Genomic DNA, 21665 nt, shown 5'->3' with positions numbered 1-21665 from the left:
AGCACAAATGTGGTGCCTATTTTCAAAAAGGGCTCTAGGTCTTCCCCGGGTAATTATAGACCAGTAAGCTTAACATCCATCGTGGGGAAAATGTTTGAGGGGCTATTGAGGGACTATATACAGGATTATGTGACAATAAATAGCATTATAAGTGACAGCCAGCACGGTTTTACTAAGGACAGAAGTTGTCAAACTAACCTAATCTGTTTTTATGAGGAGGTGAGCAGAAGTCTAGACAGAGGGGCCGCTGTGGATTTAGTGTTTTTGGACTTTGCAAAGGCATTTGACACTGTCCCCCATAGACGCCTAATGGGTAAATTAAGGACTATAGGTTTAGAAAATATAGTTTGTAATTGGATTGAGAATTGGCTCAAGGACCGTATCCAGAGAGTTGTGGTCAATGATTCCTACTCTGAATGGTCCCCGGTAATAAGTGGTGTACCCCAGGGTTCAGTGCTGGGACCACTATTATTCAACTTATTTATTAATGATATAGAGGATGGGATTAATAGCACGATTTCTATTTTTGCAGATGACACCAAGCTATGTAATATAGTTCAGACTATGGAAGATGTTCATGAATTACAGGCAGATTTAAACAAACTAAGTGTTTGGGCGTCCAGTTGGCAGATGAAGTTTAATGTAGATAAATGTAAAGTTATGCATCTGGGTACCAACAACCTGCAAGCATCATATGTCCTAGGGGGCGCTACACTGGCGGATTCACTTGTTGAGAAGGATCTGGGTGTACTAGTAAATCATAAACTCAATAACAGCATGCAGTGTCAATCAGCTGCTTCAAAGGCCCGCAGGATATTGTCGTGTATTAAAAGAGGCATGGACTCGTGGGACAGGGATGTAATAATGCCACTTTACAAAGCATTAGTGAGGCCTCATCTAGAATATGCAGTTCAGTTCTGGGCTCCAGTTCATAGAAAGGATGCCCTGGAGTTGGAAAAAATACAAAGAAGAGCAACGAAGCTAATTAGGGGCATGGAGAATTTAAGTTATGAGGAAAGATTGAAAGAATTAAACCTATTTAGCCTTGAATAAAGACGACTAAGGGGGGACATTATTAACTTATATAAATATATTAATGGCACATACAAAAAGTATGGTGAAATCCTGTTCCTTGTAAAACCCCCTCAAAAAACAAGGGGGCGCTCCCTCCGTCTGGAGAAAAAAAGGTTCAAGCTGCAGAGGCGACAAGGCTTCTTTACAGTGAGAACTGCGAATCTATGGAATAGTCTACCGCAGGAGCTGTCACAGCAGGGACAGTAGATGGCTTTAAAAAAGGGTTAGATAATTTCCTAGAACAAAAAAATATTAGCTCCTATGTGTAGAAATTTTTCCTTCCCTTTTCCCGTCCCTTGGTTGAACTTGGACATGTGTCTTTTTTCAGCCGTACTAACTATGTAACTATGTGACATGATATTAATAGAGCTGGATAGAGAAATATTAACAGAATGAGACATCTATTGCACCCCTTTCATTTCAGAGAACAGTCTACAGAGAACAGTTTACAATCTACCATACTATTCCTTTAATATGCCACAAATGGCACTGCGTAGGTGCTGGATTATCAGCTATCTTGAATCAGATCATAGAAAAGTATATAAAACCGCTTACCAAAGATTGAGACTTGAGGAGGAAAGTAAAAAATAAAAAAGGTTGGTTTTCCCCCTAGACATTTAAGGCATATCCGTTCTCTTGATAAGTGGGAACCCGATCTACTAAAAACGTATGGCATTAGAGACGTTAAACTAAGGAAGGGATATCCAATCCCACTAAATTGACCCACCTTTACTAGGAGAGTAGAAAGGTTAGATGGGTTCTCCACACAGACGTCTGTCGCACAGAGGGAGGCACAGGGACAATATTAAAACAAAGGATGATTTTAGTTTATTCATTGTTTGTGAAGTGAAAACAACTCGATACATGAAAAGAAAAAAAATAAAACCGGCTATGTACAGAAAAAAGGAAAACACGTTCTAAACACATACAGTTTGGAGACTGAAGAGTTCTGGATGAAGATGGCCGTCACTTGAGATGCTCCAGTTTGGTGTATTGTACGAAGAATGGGATACAACTGGGAATTTCAGCGTATATTGCTACACAAAGAAGCGTAGGGATACGGGACATCCTCTTGTGGGCTTTGTAAGGGCTGTTACTATGCAAATTCACATCTTCTCACAATTCCAGAGGGAAAAGATGTATTTGACCAACATTCAGTTTGGGACTTCACGTCCTCCAAAAGCAAGCAAGAAACAAGAACAAAGACACGCAGCTCTAGCGATACCAGCTAATTCCTGTCGAGGGAAACTTAACTGTCCCACCTGCTCTTCTTACGTTTGGGTGGATCCGGTACAGCAAACGTTTCCCCCTTCCCGTCGTCTCGGGACCCCTCCTTGCGACTTTCTCCGTCACGGGAGCTCTCCCTTCGGCTTTCTCCTCCATCTCGGGAGCTCTCTCTTCGACTGTCTCCAACGCTGTCTCTCCGGCTGTCTTCCTTGTCCCGGGAGCTTTCTCTTCTTCCTTCACTATCACGGGAACTCTCCTTCTTCCCATCACTATCACGGGTACTCTCCTTCTTCCCATCACTATCACGGGAACTCTCCTTCTTCCCATCACTATCACGGGAACTCTCCTTCTTCCCATCACTATCACGGGAACTCTCCTTCTTCCCATCACTATCTCTTCTCCCTTCTCCCCCATTACGGCTCTCACCATGTCGGCTACTGCTGGAATGCCGATCTCCGTGGCGATGTCCATCTCTGTCACTATGGCGATGTCCTTCTCCATGACGCTGGCTATCCCCATGTCTCCCCCTTCCTTCACTGTATTTATCCCGGCTGACGCTGCCTTCTCGGCTACTGCTGCTGCTACTACTGCTACTAGACCCCTCTTTATTACCATACTGACTGGCTGCAGGGTTGCCAGCAATACCCATGGGTGGATAAGCTGTTGGAATACTGCTAAGTGTACCACTGCTGGTAAAGCCAGGCATCACTCTGGGGACGAGTGGAGCTAATTCGGATGGTGGCGATGAGGGCTGTGGTGAACAATTGGGAATAGAACTTAAGCTGCCTGCACTTGTCCAAGCTCCGGAGTTGATGGAGGACGTTCCAGTTTTCTGCGTGCTCAAGCTTGCAGCGACAAAATGATTTTTGTACTGAGACTGCAAAGGAAACGAAAAGGCCAGTTAGTACTTCAAAGATATTGACATCTTCCAACTCGTACACTATTCCCACAATGCACCTGAAACGCAGCCTTCATAGCAGATAGCCGATCTCCCATCGCTCCTCCTGTAGGTTTAAAGGCCTCATAGTTGCTCATCACATTGCTGCTAATTGCACGATCCTGAAAGAGGGCCACACAGTCCATAGTTAGAGAATTATGTCTCCGTACGTAAAGCATAGATAAATCGTGAAGGTGAACGGAGCAAGATACAGGATTAATGTTGGTAGTACAGGAGGCATAAGTAGCATATATACTGCATTCAATCGAATATTGTAATAAATTGAATCAGACGGTCACTTTCCATATGATGTCGGTGCTGAATATATTCAGCTTCAACCACCTTTACTCAAAACGGATTGAGGAGCCCAGAAAAAGACCTCAGACTGGACAGTCTCAGTTTTCAGATGTAGCAAAAAAAAAAAAAAAAAAAAAATCTCTATGCAGAGTATTGATCCTAGAGACATCTACAAAGCGTATCAGTGTGCTATACGTTTAGCATGTAAACCTACAGTAGTATGTATTTATAGGACGCCCGCACTTACAGAGGGTTCCGCTCCAAGCCCAGGACGTTCACGGTAGCCAAGTCCACCGCCGCCTATATTCAGCTTCTTGCCTTTCCCAGCCTTGAATCGGGACTTCCGAAACCAAGAATTCTATGAAGGCAAAAAAAAGAGCAAACAGTTATTCCCCAAATATGATTTGCTAAAATTTACAGGCTAGGAGAAGAAATCTGTAGACATTACCTGCATAGCCAGATCCAGCAGTTCCTTAGATACATATTGATTGGCTCCTTCCATATTCCTCACTAGATCCCCAGCAAAATTGCTGTCTTTTGGTGTTAAAAGCGTATAGGCCACACCCTTTTCACCCGCTCTGCCCGTACGACCAATACGGTGAGTGTGAGTGTCGATATCGCGTGCTACGTCATAGTTGATTACGGTTTTGATTGAAGGAATATCCAGACCTCTGGCTGTCAACAAAAAGGAAATATTGATTAGACGGAGGTCAATGAAACAAACTTTCATGTACTGAATAATCAGGTTTTTCACCTTACAACCCGTTACACTGTGTCGGTGAAGGAAAGGCCCAACCACACATGGCTTTTATGTAGGGGAAAAACCATTCTTTATGTGGACATGAGCGCCTTCCTTTACTAATGGTCTAGGAACGCTGCTGCTTATGGATGAGTACATGGAATTAATAATCAATTAAAACCTATGAAGGTGTCTTTCTACCAGCATAAGGAATAGCACAGCAATGCTGAAGTGATAATCTATTTAGCCAGTAGAGACAAACTTCTATGTGAGCATTGGTGTCGTAGGGTACTTACCAGCCACATCTGTAGCCACTAGAATGGGGATATTCTTCTTCTTGAAGTCAGTTATGACCTTGTTCCTTTCACTCTGGTCCATGTCTCCATGAAGAAGACCTAATGGATGATCCTCCATGCGCAAGTTGTTGGCAAGTTCTTCAGCATTAGCTTTTTTGGTGACAAACAAAATGACACTTCCCGAGGATGTGAACTCCACTAGTCTGCGAGTCAGCCAGTTCCACTTATCTGGAGCAGAGAGGATTATCTCCACCACCTGAGTGATGTCCTCATTAGCCTGGAGATTAAAAAACAGATGTAAGCAAAAGATGGAAATTGTATATACAGAAAATTATAGCATCTCTGCTGCACAGAATTATAAAGGATGAGAAAAACGAGAGAGTCTCACCTCTCCAATATCACCCTGGACAACACGGATGGGATCAATCAAAATATCTCTGGCCAGCTTTTCAATCTTTTTCCGGAATGTGGCACTGAACAGCAAGGCTGGGTAGGAAACGCAATAGCAGTTTTGTCAAAAAGAGGAAGAAAAAAAACCCATTGCTCTAAGATCACCGCAAAGGAGGGATGTAAAATCTGTAGAGCATGTAATGAAAAACTTTACTACCATCAAACATGATCAAGACATTAAAATTCACTTACTCTGCCTGTCCGGTCTGACATGATTAGCGACAGATCGTACTTGGTATTCTGAAAGTAAGAGCACATTTTACATGAGCTTAGACAGAACAGGATTAAAGAGGCTCTGTCACCAGATTTTGCAACCCCTATCTCGTATTGCAGTAGATCGGCGCTGCAATGTAGATTACAGTAACGTTTTTATTTTTAAAAAACGAGCATTTTCGGCCAAGTTATGACCATTTTTGTAGTTATGTATAATGAGGCTTGCAAAAGTCCAACTGGGCGTGTTTAAAAGTAAAAGTCCAAGTGGGCGTGTATTATGTGCGTACATCGGGGCGTGTTTACTACTTTTACTAGCTGTGCGCTCTGATGAGAAGTATCATCCACTTCTCTTCAGAACGCCCAGCTTCTGGCAGTGCAGACACAGCCGTGTTCTCGAGAGATCACGCTGTGACGTCACTTCCTGCCCCAGGTCCTGCATCGTGTCGGACACATCGGCACCAGAGGCTACAGTTGATTCTGCAGCAGCATCGGCGTTAGCAGATAAGTCGATGTAGCTACTTACCTGCAAACGCTGATGCTGCTGCAGAATCAACTGTAGCCTCTGGTGCCGACACGATGCAGGACCTGTGAGTGACGTCACAGCGTGATCAGGCAGAAGCTGGGCGTTGTGAAGAGAAGTGGATGATACTTCTACACACAACACCCAGCTAGTAAAAGTATTAAAAACGCCCCGATGTACGCACATAATACACGCCCAGTTGTACTTTTGCAAGCCTCATTTGCATAACTACAAAAATGGTCATAACTTGGCCAAAAATGCTCGTTTTTTAAAAATAAAAACGTTACTGTAATCTACATTGCAGCGCCGATCTGCTGCAATAGCAGATAGGGGTTGCAAAATCTGGTGACAGAGCCTCTTTAAGACTCACAGTATGAACACATTACTCAGACACAGTATACTGTGAGATACTCTGTGAGCTTACCAAAACCCATATCAAACATGCGATCAGCTTCATCGAATACAAGGTAGGTGACCCTCTGTAGATTGGTTGCCTTTTTCTTCACATGGTCAATGAGACGTCCCTATAAAAGTAGAATTATAATTGCTGTGGTGTTAAACCTACAGTGATATATTAGCATAGGCAATATTATATTTGCGGCGGTCCGACTAACTTCACCCCTGTCAATCAGCGGTTTGAAGGACCAGATCGCTCCAAGGAGCACCAGGTCCCTTCATTGTTTACCAGGCACAGCTCTGAACTTTTAAAGGGAATGTGTCGCTAGAAAAATATATATTTATTTTTTTTAGTTAAACAGTTAGTGTATAAATGATTAAACATTGTTCTAATTTTTTCACGAGTCAGGAAATATTATAAATTAGAATCTAATTTATAACATTTCCCAGCGCTGGTCACTAGATGGAGCAATTCCCAAAATTGCAGCATTGGCATGTGGTAAAGCAACCACATTGCTTTATGCTGCAAAATTTGAGAAAACTCACTCGCTCTAGTGAGCTCACAGAATCCCCCCTGCTTTATCCTGGCTAGTGCCGGGAGAAATGAGGGGATTGAACAGTCAAACCTCCTACACTGTGTGTCGCCATTTTTTGAGCTAACACACAGTGTAGTAGGTTTACATACAGTAGTAATCACACACTAAAACACGTACATACACAGAAATCACTTACCTGCTCCTGCCGCCTCCGGTCCGTCCACTCCAAGTGCACAAGTCTGGCAGCCGCGACCGGAAGTAGTAATCTTACTGTCCAGCCGCGGCTTACGGTCCACAAGAAAATGGCGCTGGACGTCGCTCGGCCGAAGACCTTCAATTTGGACTGTGTGGGAGCGGCGCATGCGCCGTTCCCACACAGACGGCGTACAGCATAGTGGATGGAACGGGCCCCGTTCGCATTCACTATGGGGTTGTATGTGCCGTATTCCATGTCTGTATGTGTCGTTAATCGACACATACAGAGATGGAAAAAAAAACGCCAGCCCCCCATAGACAAGAAAAAGTGAAAAAATAAAGAAAGTAAAACACAAACACACAAAAATATTTTTTTTTTTAATAAAACACTAAAAGCAAATTGATATATATAAAAAAAATAAATTTCCGCGACACTCGTCGTTTAAACACCAGCTGTGCCTGGTCTTACAATTCGCTACAGCTTCGTACCATTCAATTGAATGGGACTGAGCTGTAATACCAGGCATAGCCAGCGCTAAAAGTAGGCAACTATGTAAACAACGAAAGGGCCGGGGCGCTCGCCGAAGCCCTTTAAAGCAGCTGGTTGGCAGGGGCGATGAGTCTCGGAGACCCACCGATCTAATATTGATGGTCTATGTGTGTGCGTCTAAGTATATATATATGCTTGTTTGTATGTAGATAATGAGAAAAATCACAGGTTTTATTCACATGGTTGTATAAAGGGTCCATAAGACAGCGACGTGCTTTCTGCCAGGTTTGAATCTGGCTAATGGAAGGCAGGGAGGCTTTTGCCATAGAAAAGCTTTTCCTCCGATTCGATTTAATCTGTTTTCTGGCCCAAAGCATGCAGCTCTCCCATAAATGGTTCACACAGTCATTTGAATGAAGCCTTAAGAAAGCGCCTGCTAAAAAAGTTCCGATAGCAGCCTCGCTTCTCTGCCTCGTGGTTACACTACAGCAGGTGTTAAGCAACCAAATAACTCACCGGTGTACAAACGACTATCTCTGCTCCTTCTTGCAGAGCCTTTGCCTGTTCCCACATGCTGCCTCCTCCATACACTGCCACAGAACGCAGGTTGTACGCCTTGCCAAACCGCTTACATTCATTGTGAATCTAAAAACAAAACAAAAAACAAGCTTGATCGGCAGTACACGCAGCAAGAATTGTTACAACAGCCTATGAGCTAGATGAATGGTGTATAAAAAAAATATTAAAAAAAAATCATCATCCATTATCAAATAGTTTTGCAAAGGACTAAGCAGTACCTGCTGACACAACTCGCGTGTGGGACAGACTATGACGGCAATGGGCCCATCTCCTGGTTGTAGCTCCTTCTGGTCCATAATGTGTACTAGGATAGGCCAGATAAATGCTGCCGTTTTACCACTCCCAGTTTTGGCAATGCCAATCATGTCTCGACCGCTGAGCGCCACTGGAATACCCTGGAAGAGAGCAGGACAAGATTAGGTAAAAGGAGAGGATTTATAAGATATGAGGTGCAGACAGTAGCGCGGCCTCTACCTGACACTGGATAGGTGTGGGCTGGGTGTATTCGGACTTCCTAATCTGGTGCATAAGCTGTTCATCAAATCCAAAGTGAGCAAAGCTGCTGGCTGGACGAGGTGGAGCTGCCCCAGATACCTGCATTCAGAAAACAGATTTACACGTCTAATCACGACGAAACATCAAAGTACATAAGCAAATGGATCCACCTAATAGTCATAGCATGATCTCACCCGCAAGTTCAATTTATTTCTCAGCTCTACAATCTGCTGAGGGGTCAGAGCGGTGATTTCCTCATGTTCTTCATAGAAATTCTTCTCAAAGGGCGCATACTCTATCTGCAAAAAGAAGAGCTCTGCGTATGAGATGAATGAATTTAAAGGAAGAGGTATCCAAGGACGCAGTCATTTTTCCCTTACCTCTGAATGGTCTACTAGGGGAAGGGGATCTATAATGCGCTTGGTGGTTGGAGCGATAGGGTTACCATCACTGTCATACTCCAGATTGTCTTCCTCCTCTTCAGGTTGAAGCCCAGCTGTTGGGTTCTCTGCCATGTACCGGAAATATGCTTCCTATAGGAAATAGAGAGACTCAGCAGAAAAAGAAACAAATATTCTGCATGTTTTCTGGTATTAAAAGAATCCCATTCAATCTATGGTCTGGGGTTGGAGAAGAGAGATATAACTACAACCTGCTAGGTGTAATCTTATGTCAATTAATTAAAACATTTTTAGACTGCATGGACACGGCCGCTTTATAGATCCGTAATACAGTGCCTATAGAAGTCTATGGGCCCTGCATTGCTTTTAGGGGGGGATATAGTTCCATGCAGAGGCACCATACGGCGGCACAAATAGCACCTTTGTCTCCGTAATACTGAACTGTAAAGCCTTAAAGTTTTCCAGGTTTAGAAAAAAAATAAAAAAAGTCTACTTTTTGTCCAACAGTGTCCCCTCTTGTCCATGGGCTGTGTCTGGTATTACAACTCATCCCGATTGAAGTGAATGGGGCTAAAATACCAGACAGCGCATAGTAAACAAAGAGTCGCTCCGTTTCTGGAAAAACAGCTGTTTTCTTATAGGAGGCGATCCCTTTAAGTCCAATGTGACAACATACCAAACCCTATCCTAGAGTATCAAATAGGGAAAATACTAAAAGAATGCATTTCCACACATGGAAGTCATGATCGTTCCATTAAAGGACACAAGCGGGGCTAATTCAGGGCCTCTAGAAAGCCGCCTTCACAGACAAACAGGTGTCCTAAAAACGTATATAGATGTAATACCTCAAACCACCAAATGGGATGCACAAAGGGAAGAATTAGTCAAGAAGCAGTAGAAAAATAAGGGGGTTAAAAGATATCAATTTAAAGAAGTTGTGTATGCAATAAAATCCAACATTGGTTGTGATGCAGTAAACCAGCGGAGCGAAGCGCGCAGAAACCATCTTACTTTATATAGATTGGTGTCTGTGCTTAAGGCCTCATTTACACGAGCGTGTGCGTTTTGCGCGCGTAAAAAACGCAGCGTTTTGCGTGCGCAAAAGGCACTTGACAGCTCCGTGTGTCATCCGTGTATGATGTGCGGCTGCGTGATTTTCGCGCAGCCGCCATCATAGAGATGAGGCTAGCCGACGTCAGTCACTGTCCATGGTGCTGAAAGAGTTAACTGATCGGCAGTAACTCTTTCAGCACCCTCGACAGTGCATTCCGATCACCATATCGAGTAACCTGTTTAAAAAAAAAAGAGGTTCGTACTTACCGAGAACTTCCCGGCCGTTGCCTTGGTGACGCGTCCTTGGTGATGCGCCTCTCTTGACATCTGGCCCCACCTCCCTGGATGACGCGGCAGTCCATGTGACTGCTGCAGCCTGTGCTTGGCTGCAGCTGTCACTTGGACTGAATTGTCATCCCGGGAGGTCAGACTGGAGGAAGAAGCCGGGAGTTATTGGTAAGTCAGAACTTTTTTTTTTTTTTTACACGTTCACGTATATTGGAATCGGAAGTCACTGTCCATGGTGCTGAAACAGTTTAACTCTTTCAGCACCCTGCACAGTGACTGTCTCCTGCCGGGTTCGGTCAAAACGAGTTCGGCCGAACCCGGTAAAGTTCGGTTCGGTCATCTGTAAGACACTCCGTTCGGATGTTTGTAAACAGAAAAGCACGTGGTGCTTTTCTGTATACATTGTTTGACAGCTCTTGCGCGAATCACGCAGTTCGCACGGAAGCGCTTCCGTGCGACCTTCGTGGTTTTCACGCACCCATTGACTTCAATGGGTGCGTGATGCGCGAAAAACGCAGATTTATAGAACATGTCGTGAGTTTTTTTCAGCGCACTCACGCTGAGCAAAACTCATGGACTGTCTGCATGCCCCCATAGAGTAACATAGGTGCGTACGACACGCGTGAAAAGCACGCGCGTATATTACGCTCGTGTAAATAAGGCCTTAGGATGAACAACGACATCAGTTTTCCATAGTTATTATTCATTAGAGAGACAGTCAGACACACTAATGAATATTGTTTGAGTCTATGCTGATTGCTAAGACTTAATGGCCCATCCCTAGGATAGGTCACCGATCCCCAAGACCCCCACGAACAGCAGAACAAAAAGGGGCTTTGGGTCTCCAGTGAACACCGAGTCCTTGTTATTGTGTACACAGGCTTACCAGCTTGTCTATATGTGAGGCTGTGATTGGTACTGCAGGTCAGTTCCATTCAAGTGAATGGGACTGAGCTGCAGTATCATGCACTGCCACACTTGTATGCATGGCGCTGTAGCTCTCTAACAATCTGTTGATTGGCAGCGATCATGGGGTCAGACAAATTAAACATTGATGGCCTATCTTAGGTGACAGATCTGTACCCCAACACTCATGGATGTACTAGTGAAGAAATAGTGATGTGTATCGATATGCACTATTAGGGTTTCTGGATTTCAGTAACCCAGAGACGAGGTAGCAGGTAGTCTGAAATCCAGAAGCGTCACGTCAGGTCATCAAGGTGATGGAGGGGACTGGGCATGTTGGATTTCAACACGCCAAATATTTTTGTTCAGCCTAGCACTAAACCGCTGTCCGAAGTCTTGCATCCATTTCACTAAACTACCTAGCAGCAATTGCAGACATTTTTATTGTTTTATTTATATGGGTCGAGAATCATTATGATCGCTCAATATAGTCTGTACTGGAATGATATTTACATGATGTAAATGAGCCTCTAATCTGTGCGGTGCAGACAGACAATGCATGTTACTATGAGTGACATGTTATAATTGTTAAGTCAGTTCTCCTCTGAGCTATAAGCTGGTATCTTCTCCCTAGAAACAGGCGAATGACTTCACTACAGCAGTTTATTTTATTAAAGGGCCAGACAACCTGCGTTGCCCAGCTGTAACAGAACTACAAGTTCCAATAACTACTTTGGATAACACAAAAGCAAAACTACAAACTTACCTGGTCATCTTCTTCCTCAATGTCATCCCTGATACCCCTGCAAGAAAGAAGAGGAAAAACAAACTTCCCTGCACTCAGTTCGGATACCAGCCACGTAACAGCCTTAGAAATACTGTGGTGTATACATTAATGGGGTTGTGTGTGGGGGGGGGGGGGGGGTGCCTGAAGGAGGCCCCCGAATGTTGTAAATGTACAGGTAAGCCTTCATATGGGCTAGGAATGTAACAAAAATAAAAAAACAGGACTGATACATCATGTGACGTAACCCAAAGTTATCAAACACGAGCTTTCATTATGCATCAGAAAGCCAATAGAGAATGTCTGATAGGTTGGTGCAGGTTACATCACATCACTGGCCTTTGCACCATGTTACTATATAATCCCTCTCGCTGGAACGCTCCAGGAAAAAAACAAACTCATACTATTTGTTATGCCTAATGCAGAGCCTAAAAGGGACGGTAGAGATCTCATATTCAATAAACACAAGAGAGGGAAATCATACACCGCCCATTCAGGCCCTGCACTAGGCATAACACCGCATCAGTTATTCCTGGAGTGCTCCTTTAGTATCACATGCTCTGGTGCGTACAGCTTGTACAAGGTGAAGGCTAGTCAGTGTGTTACATGTGTGACAAGTCTAGATCAATCCATGTCACAGATGCTCGCCAGGGTTGGGGAGAGTCTTGACACGTTGACCATGAGGTGTGAATAGGACCTATGCTTAAACAGCAGCCACCGCATACCTTGCATTCTTCTTCTCCTTGTCTTTTTCCTCGAGTTTTCGCATGTCCCGGGCAGCCTGATCCTGAACACGAGAAAAATGACCAGTGTCTTACAGAAATATTGTGCAGCCATTATAAATATCACGAAGCTCTTCACTATATAAACACATGGCAGGAGGAGAGTTTGCCATTTAACTCAATGCCCAGAATCCTCTAGTGCGCTTTTAGAACTACAAATCACCTTATTTTGTTTGCAGTTTATCTGTTAGGGGGAACGTTCATCTGTAAAGGGGTATTTCCATTATAGACACTAATGAAACATCCACTGGATATGCCATAAAGATCCATGATGGGAATACCACTTTAAACATCTCGAAGCGTGTCAGAAGAAGTTATTGTGGGGTTCGGTATTTTAAAGGGCTTGTCCCAGTATCAAAAATACTGGACCCCCACGGATTGTGAGAACAAAGGTCCCAAAACCCCTGTTCCTCCTCTCTGCTTGACCGCAGTGAGAGGGACATTGAACGAAGCAGCGGTCAAGAATGCCCAACGCCGCTCCAGTCCAAGTCTATGGGAATGATGGAAACAGCAGAGTACAACGCTCGGCTGTTTTTTTTCCATAAACATTAAATGGAGTGGCGGGCGTATGAGCCACAGCCGCTTCATTCAAGCTCCTCCTCACTGTGGGAGGTTCAGGCTCGGTGGGGCTCCCAGTGACCCACTTGTGGATAGGTGATAAGTTTTGATTCTGGGACAACCCCTTTAAGTGAAGGTGACAGCCCTCCTATTAATATCAATAGGGTCATCATATCCCATTAGCTTCACCTATGAAAATCTATCACCGCAGCTCCTTTGTTCTAACATCTAAGTAAGCTGTGTAGAGGTCATGAGGTTAAAAGTCATAAGCATGGACATCAAGAAATATTTGTGGCCCCGATGTGCCCCCTCCCCTAATGAAGAGATAAACGCTATCATTGTAAACTCCTTTTCAATAGAAATATTAGTATTGAGAGTAACAAGGAATCACCTCTACTTCTGCCATGAATGCCTCAAGAGGATCTTCTTCACTGTCAGATTCAGTTTTGGTGCGAATCTGCTGTCTGGTTGGAGAATTCTCTGCTGGGATGTACGGCAGGTCCACATTACTGGAGTCTTCTTCCTCATCGTCAAAGTATCTGTAGACCGGGAAGTAATAACTTGTTACTGCACAAGACAACCTAGACTTAAAACCCCTCCCTACCTTCAGATCCACTTGCAAAAAATAAAATTGAATGAATAAATGCATTGATATGCAATGCATATCATTACTCGCCCCACTTATTAGATTCAGTTAGTTAATGTATAGAAACAGATAGCAGCAAAGTCTATAGCTCAGGCTGCTGCTGCCCCTCCCCCCTCATCCAATGGAGAGAAGTGGCAGTCAATCTATGGAGTCATGGTTATATGATTTTGATACATGACTGATCTGCACCTCTGTGGCGAATGCAGTAGTGCAGGGGTTAACATTAATAACCACAATTTCCCCTTCCTCTCCGATTTGTACTTACGCATTCTCCTCATCAAAGTTTGCCCTCTTAGATCCAATCTTGTAAAACGAGGGCAGCTGGGAGCTGTTGGCAGAGCCAAATCCAGAAGTAGAAGAGCGGAAAGCGCTATGGGACGTCTGCGGGAGCTTTGGTTCCTCCTTTTTTCCTGTAGAGATGGCAAATCCCCCAAAACCAAAGCCACGTTTGCCACTCTGACCCCCTTTATTCCAGTTCATAGTTGCACTAAAAAGACAGAAATGGCAGAGTTGTTATAAGGGAAAAAAATCTGTGTGTTCCTGTGTGACAAACTTAGTGCACACATGGTAAGACCTTGAAGAAATGTACACGTCACACAAGAAAGCAGGGAGAAAACTGGCGTTAAAGGGGCAACATCAACACATCCGTCACAATATGGCGCCATACCCAGCCCTTTCATACGGCTGACACCTGCTTGCAATGGCCAGGATCGAAGAGAACACCGATCCCGTGTTTAGCCCTCGGTCAATAGCGACCATGGAGTCTGAGAGGTTAGACCGAGGGAGGCGATCCTCTTTTCCCCGATTGGCCCCCCTGCGACGAAATCGAGGGGTGCTGATCGGTTGACATTGTAGCTGTAGGCCTCTGGGTCTGCCTATTGAGGAAAGGCAAACAGAAACCTCAGCTTCCGTTTCCCTCACCATTAAACTCAATGGTAACGGAAACGTAGCCAATGGTTTTCATCTGTCACCGTTGTAACAGGGTTCCGAGGTTTGGATGGAATCAATAGCGCAGTCGACTTTCCGTTGAAAGGTTAAACCGACGGAGACGGAACCCTTCAGCGGAAAGCGGCGGTGATGTGAACACAGCCTTACCATGCAGATTTTACAGCACAGAGAATGCTGTAAAAATGAAACCCAAAAAACAATGGAAAAATTACTGTATTTTTTTCAATTCCACTTCCCCAATTTATTTATTTTTTAAGCTTTTCCCTACATTATATGGTAACATTAAAAAAAAAAAAAAAAAACAATCCCTCACACGGCAATGTTGAAAAAAAAATAAAAAAATTATGGTTTTTGGAGTGAAAGGTGAACCTACAGGTGTAGGTGAGGAAATAACACATATACCAATTCCCGGATGTAGTTCTATTATCGATCTCTCTCCCCCTTTAGGTAAAGGAGAACAAGGGAAATCAAGTCCTCTGGAATCAGGACCCCCACAATCAGCACAGACAGGGGAGGTTTTACATAACTTGAGGGATGACCAACATGGACAACCCCATTACGGCTCCGTTCACACTATCGTTCAAGCGATTTTTCAAGCCTTGGCGCCATCTCCAAAAGTCAGCCCCCTCCTTTAGATATTAGTGACCAATCTAATTAATTTCGTATGGCGGTAAAACCTCGCACAGGTTGTGGATTTGTTGTAGATTTTTGCAGGAAATCTGCAGGCGTTAAACGTGGATTTTGCACCTGGTTCACTGCAGATTTCCGCGGTGAACATCCGGAACAGAATGAGCAGGCTCTGAAACCTGTGCGTAGATTTTCCGCTATGTGTGGATCGGGTTTTAAAAACCGCATCCACTTGTATTGTACTGTAAATTGCTGCAGATCTTAATTTAGCACTACATTGTCTATGTTTTCCCTCCATAGCGGCACTCACGACCACCAGGCTGAACACAGAACTGCAGCCGGTCCCCATTGGCTTTACTGGGCCGTGCTGCAACTCAGATGACCAGGGCGCCGCTGCGCAGGCAGAAACAGTGAAGGGGACGCAGCGCTTAATTAGTGCTGCCGCCCCTTCAATCTCAGGTTCGGTCCCAGAGCGGGCACCCCCACCGATCATAAAGTGATGACACATTCTACCGATATACCATTACTTAAGATTGGTATACCCCTTTAAGATTTAACCCCTTCACAGCTTCATAGATTTAGAAAATTAGGGAATTGCTATACATGCAATTCCCTTATATATAAATGTAGGCTCATCTGAATAATAAGCTAATAACACGTCCTATCCGCTGGGCCTGAGGAGATGCACAGCCCTCGTTATGCCCCTCACCTGGAGCAGAGGCTCCTTGCGTTTGTTTACAAGCTGACGGCCATAAACGTCATATATATCCGTGTACACAGACATACCAGGAATATCCCCGTGCAGTGTCAGCCCCCTCCCTCCATCCATAGTCCCCACATTCCTGTCACCTATCAGCCTCTACCTGCTCCGTACTCCGCGCTGCAGACCGGACCTCAGCGCCGCCTGAACACGTCATCAAGTAGTGGCCGGCGCGTTGTGATGATGTCACTGCGTCAGCACTATGCTCACTACGTACGCTGCGCCCCGCCCCCTCCCAGTCCTCAGGACAGGAGACATTTTGTTGTAGACTTTTGCCTGTAATGAAATGGACACTAATGAATATCTAATAGGTACCAGTGATTACAAATAAAGGATATTTTTGGATGTCAGAGAATTGTGCATTGCCATACAGGTCATTTTGGCAACACTTCATAACTGCGTATAAAATGTCGTAATGACGTAGGCGTAAAAACTTTTAAAAAGGACATCAAGTAGAACGTATGATATTAGTGCACCCTATCATCAAGCCAACAATACAGACCCCCTAGCTACAAACCCCCTAAACCAATACAAACCCCAAACCTCTTAAATACATACACCCTAAACATAGGCCCCCTAAATATAACAGGCCCCAGACCCCCAAAATATAGAAACCAGACCCCTTGAAAAACAGCTCGAAACAGATGTATCAGGACGTTGTCTGCAGCGGCGACCTGGGAGTGCGGCGGTGAAGATATTTTAGAGTAGGCAGGACACCTGCTTTTCTGGGAGTCTCCAGGAGATTCGGCAAATATCAGTCCAGTAGGGGCGCAGTCACATGCGGCAGATTTTGTTGCAGAAATTTCTGTGACTGAAAATTAGTTCCATTCATCCGTATGTGGGTTTTGGGGCATAAAACCTACAACAAAATCTGCAGCGTGTGCAGGAGACCTCAGGGCATGTTCCCACAGGCAGGAGACGGAAAAGCTGCAGCGAAACCTCAAAAATCCGCAAGAAATTCAGTCACAAAAATCCGCAGCAAATAGTTTTTTTTGCTGCAAATACGCCGCGGTTTTTCCTATGCATTGTGTCAAGCAAACTTATAGCAAACTTGATCTGCACCTTGGGAGCTCCAGCATTTCCGCTGCGTAAACGTTCTACAAGACTCAGCTTGTGTATTTTAGTGCAGAGTTTTTTGCTTCACATTCAAGTCCAGGAGATAAAAACGTGCCGTCTCCGCAGCATAAATTGACACGCTGCAGATTTGAAGGTCACGCCGTAGAACAGGCTCTGCACTACTTTTCTGTGTGTTTTTTTTTCCCACAGCATGTGGCGGAGATTTGCTGCTACCTAAAATGCGGCAGAATTTCCGCACAGAATTCTGCAGCGTATCCTGCCTGTAGAAATGTAAACTTTTAGGGCATTTTCACACAACTTATTTTCAAAAGCCTGAAAAGGTCGCCTTAGATACACCTCTAAAATGGCTGCCGCTGTTGGTTTCAATGCTAAAAAGCTGTGTAGTTCATACAAGGCATCATTTTTCACCGCGGTTTCAAAAACGCTGCGTAAAATATGCACACGTGAAAAAGAAGTCATGTCACTTCTTGAGGCATTTTTGAAACAGATTTTTAACATTTTGGGGCATTATACTGTGTGGAGGCACTAAGGAGGTATTCATCACTGTGTGGGCATACTATTACTATGTGCCATACAAAAAGGACACTGCTTTCTGTCACCCAAAGTGCAAAAAAAAAAGTGCAGAGGTGCCGCACAAAGGATGCGGTCTATCGCAGCCCTACTCCTAAAGGAGAGAGGCCTCGCATAACCGTTCCCCGACCCTCCAAACCATAGGCCAAGAGGATGGAGGATAAATGATCCCCCCTTGCCGAAGCCAACAACACCCCAAGGCTTCTACCTGGGCTGCCACCCCAGTGTCCACCTTTTGTATCTGGTTGCGCCTCCCTTCCGAAGAAGGGAGGCCAGGTTGCAAGGTAGAAAGGAACCAGAAGACCACACATTTTCCCCCTAGACCTTGGAAGGGTCCCAAAAGGGCACCACATCCAAAAATCCTGTGACACATGTGACAAACACGCAGTGAAAAAGTTTTGCCATACAAAAAGGACACGGTTACTGTGCGGCGGCACAAGGGGAACTGGGTGTGCATGGACAGGGATTGGGGGGCTAGAAGCATGGCTTAACGTTAAAGAAAAATGGCCACAGCACATCCCATGGCTTGTCTCTCTTCACGATTGTTGAGAGGTATGTAAATTTGGAATCTTCATCACACAGACTTTGAATATGGTGTTAATACATTTCAATGTGCATACGACCCCCATCATATGTACAGCACCCTACCAATTCATTGCAGTTTAAAATAATTATTTCTGCAACAATTCTGCCGCATGTGAACATACCCTTATTCTGCAGAGCTACAGTCAAAATTCTGCCACCTTTAGAGCTGAAATCTCCCAACATTCATTTGCGAAGAGCTTGCACTGGTGATTTGCATTCTGGGAAGTGTAATATTTTACCAAGAACTTTAAATTAATCAAATGCAAGAAAAACTAACTGCCTACCCCCTGCATTATAGGAGGCCAGCTAATGTATTGGGAGTGTTGACAAGCATACTGACGGTTTCCAAAAAGAACCAGCAGAATTAAGATTGCAGCTCTGGAGTATAATACACAAGGACAAGATAAATACTGTTCTATATTTATAAGGTTACTCAACCGCCCATGTAAATTACATCCTTATATATTGTAAAATAGGTAAAATTAAATTCTAGCCAATAATAAAAAAATTCAAAAAATATTTTTTTTCTTTAATAAAACCCATGTATCATAAGAAAAGCACAAAACAACTTTTTACTTTATTACATCCATTTTAATGTTCACTTGCCATGTAAAAACCATTTTGGTGGGTAATAGCTGCCGTGCATCCACAAGAGGACACGTAACCGCGGACCAGGGCGGGGGAAGGAAATAAAATGTTGCAGTCATTCCATTCACAATCATCTGTGTATGAAAGCAGCAACTGGATATTGAGTTCCTGAGTATCTAACTCTGATTACCTGTCCTTTATTGCTAGACATAATTATACTAATATAAACCAATCATGTCAATCACAATCCTACGCAACGTGCTGGCGATCAAGGATAATGGACACATTCAAGCCTAGCGTGAACGGAGCTCTGGTCTCCCATCATGCAGCAGTCACCTTATCAGGAACTCTAGTGCAGTGGTCACCAACCTCTGGCTTTCCAGCTGTTGAAAAACTACAACATCCAGCATGCTCTGACTGGCGACAGCTGTCAGTTGTAGTTTTACAACAGTTGGAGACCACTGCTCTAGTATATTCATGTAATATATAGTCATGTGGATTTAAGGGGAGCTCCGCTATCAATTAAATCATTAATTGGCCTGTATTGGGTTTTCTAGGACTTCCCACAATTGAGTGGGTGGACAATTTGTAAATGCACAGGTATGTGCCAGTTAACATCAGTCATCTCAGGACAAAAAAAACAACAACATTAAAGGAGTTAAGGATTAGGGGGAAAAAAAGCCTGAATTTTCCAGAAACAGCGCCACCCTTGTCCATAGGCTGCATCTGGTATTGCAGCTCAGCCACATTCACTTGAATAGAGCTCATCTGCAATACCAGACATCACCGTTTCTGTTTCTAGACATTTCCTAATTACCAGCAAATAAGCCCAAGTCCTCTCCTGTATGCAGTAAATACATCTATAAGCGATTTCTTAGCTATATCCATTTCTGGTAAAGCAGAGTCACAACCCATGAGAAGGCTACAGTATATTGGTTGTCACCCAGTTGTCCCAGAGACAGATATAATTAGAAATGGCTGCATAGAGGTATAATCTGGTTGTGGGAAAGCTGGGTGACAACCAATATAGCAGCTATTACAGCACTCTCATGGGTAGTCACCCAACTTTCCCAGGAACAGATATAGAAAAATGGCAGAAAATGAGCAACTATGGAAATCGAATTAAACTGATGAGACTAATCCAGTTAAGTCTTTTTGCAATATGTATTGGTTTTAGTTTTGCATAGTTTCTGATTTGTAAAGGGTTAATCCTGGTATTTTATATTTCCTATATAGAACTCTCAGCCTTGATGAGGGAAGACCCCGGGGTGTAAAATAAATAGTAGTGGTCTCACTGAGACCAGATATTAGCTTAGATTATAACAAGATCTGCAGACTGAGCGCAGCACTGGTGTGAATGGGTTACTGTACAAACAGACAATGACCTACTAGCAGAGACCCCCACCAAGTTCCTATTTAAAGGGTTTGTCCAGAAGAAAAAGGTCTGCTTTTTTTTTTGGGAGAAACAGCGCTACTCTTGTCAGTTGGATGTGTGTGGTATTGCAGCTCAGCTCCATTCACTTGCAGCTAATCCATATTCAAGTGAATGGAGCTGAGCTGCAATACCACACACGGCCACACGGACAAGAGTGTCTCTGTTTCTTTGTTTAAAAAGACACTTCTCCCCTTTTAAAGGGGTTCTCACCACATCAACTTATTACCCATCTGCAGGGTTTGTCTAATGTTTGATCGCTGGGGGTCCCGTCGATGGGACCCTCACCGATCAAGAGAATGGGGGTCCTGAGTCCCCTAAACGAACAGAGCGACGATCGCGCATGTGCACTGCCTCTCCATTCATTTGCTATGCTGGAGGTAGTCGAGCACTATACTCTGCAGGTAGAGGCAAAGGGCTGAGTCCAGCGATGAGAAGATAAAATGGAAACTAATTCCAAGTTTACTAAGGTTTCAAATATAAAAAGGTCCAATAGTTAGGAGTCCTAGGTGTGCAAAAGTAGAAGGAATATGACGGTCCAGTCTTGAGGCCTACGCGTTTCAGACGCTGAGCACGTCCTTAATCATGGCTGAACAGCCATGATTAAGGACGTGCTCAGCGTCTGAAACGCGTAGGCCTCAAGACTGGACCGTCATATTCCTTCTACTTTTGCACACCTAGGACTCCTAACTATTGGACCTTTTTATATTTGAAACCTTAGTAAACTTGGAATTAGTTTCCATTTTATCTTCTCATCGCTGGACTCAGCCCTTTGCCTCTACCTGCCTATACCCAACGTGTGCCGACACGAGAGCCCGTGCGATGACCACGACACACACATCAAGTGTCAGGTGAGCTGGAGGACCTCTTCCATACACTTTCTCTCTCACTATACTCTGCAATATGCCATGGTCACCCCGTAATGCAAAGATCCTGAGAGGCAAATAAACAATGCAGGTAACAATGCACACCTTCATTGAGTTGCCGACCAGGATGTGACAACACTGTAATATATATATATAACCCACGCACACAAGCTGACTACTGCCCCCTGCAGGTGGACACTATGAATAACACCACTATTTTGTTGTAAAGAATATTTTGCAATAACTTAAATACTTTGGTTTTTTTTTATATTAGATTTATAAAATATCGGGAGAAGAGGTTAAACTTAAAGAAGCGAAAACCTAAAATCAAAGGCTGAGTTATTATCGGA

At 44.0% G+C, this 21665-nt stretch overlaps 1 protein-coding gene across 2 annotated transcripts; it reads right to left on the bottom strand.

Annotated features, from left to right (window-relative positions):
* Positions 1 to 1879: 1879 nt before the first annotated feature.
* DDX42 (DEAD-box helicase 42) lies at positions 1880 to 16388 on the bottom strand. Of its 2 annotated transcripts, none has more exons than XM_075846960.1 (18): positions 16301 to 16388; positions 14128 to 14349; positions 13608 to 13755; positions 12602 to 12663; positions 11859 to 11895; positions 8825 to 8977; positions 8639 to 8743; positions 8424 to 8543; positions 8168 to 8344; positions 7887 to 8015; positions 6178 to 6277; positions 5213 to 5260; positions 4959 to 5056; positions 4571 to 4847; positions 3984 to 4210; positions 3783 to 3893; positions 3259 to 3360; positions 1880 to 3178 (listed from the first exon to the last, which is right to left on the bottom strand). In XM_075846960.1, exons 2-18 carry the CDS (start codon positions 14340 to 14342, stop codon positions 2324 to 2326), a joined length of 2964 nt encoding a protein of 987 aa, XP_075703075.1. In that variant the 5' UTR covers positions 14343 to 14349; positions 16301 to 16388; the 3' UTR covers positions 1880 to 2323. The 2 variants fall into 2 exon arrangements, with proteins under 2 accessions (XP_075703075.1, XP_075703074.1); XM_075846959.1 differs by having other exon boundaries at positions 16287 to 16308.
* Positions 16389 to 21665: the final 5277 nt, after the last annotated feature.

This window comes from Rhinoderma darwinii, chromosome 13 (genome assembly GCF_050947455.1).
Source record: "Rhinoderma darwinii isolate aRhiDar2 chromosome 13, aRhiDar2.hap1, whole genome shotgun sequence".
Classification (NCBI taxonomy): Eukaryota; Metazoa; Chordata; class Amphibia; order Anura; family Rhinodermatidae; genus Rhinoderma; species Rhinoderma darwinii.
Note: the sequence above shows the minus strand (reverse complement) of the source record. Positions and strands in the feature narration are given on the sequence as shown.

Coding starts and splice junctions, on each gene's coding strand:
- DDX42 (XM_075846960.1), bottom strand. CDS start 14,342: ATGAACTGGAATAAAGGGGGTCAGAGTGGCAAACGTGGCTTTGGTTTT. Junction 4,848..4,958: donor TCCAGGGTGATATTGGAGAG/GTGAGACTCTCT, acceptor TTTAATCTCCAG/GCTAATGAGGACATCACTCA. Junction 3,361..3,782: donor GGCTTGGAGCGGAACCCTCT/GTAAGTGCGGGC, acceptor GCCCTCTTTCAG/GATCGTGCAATTAGCAGCAA.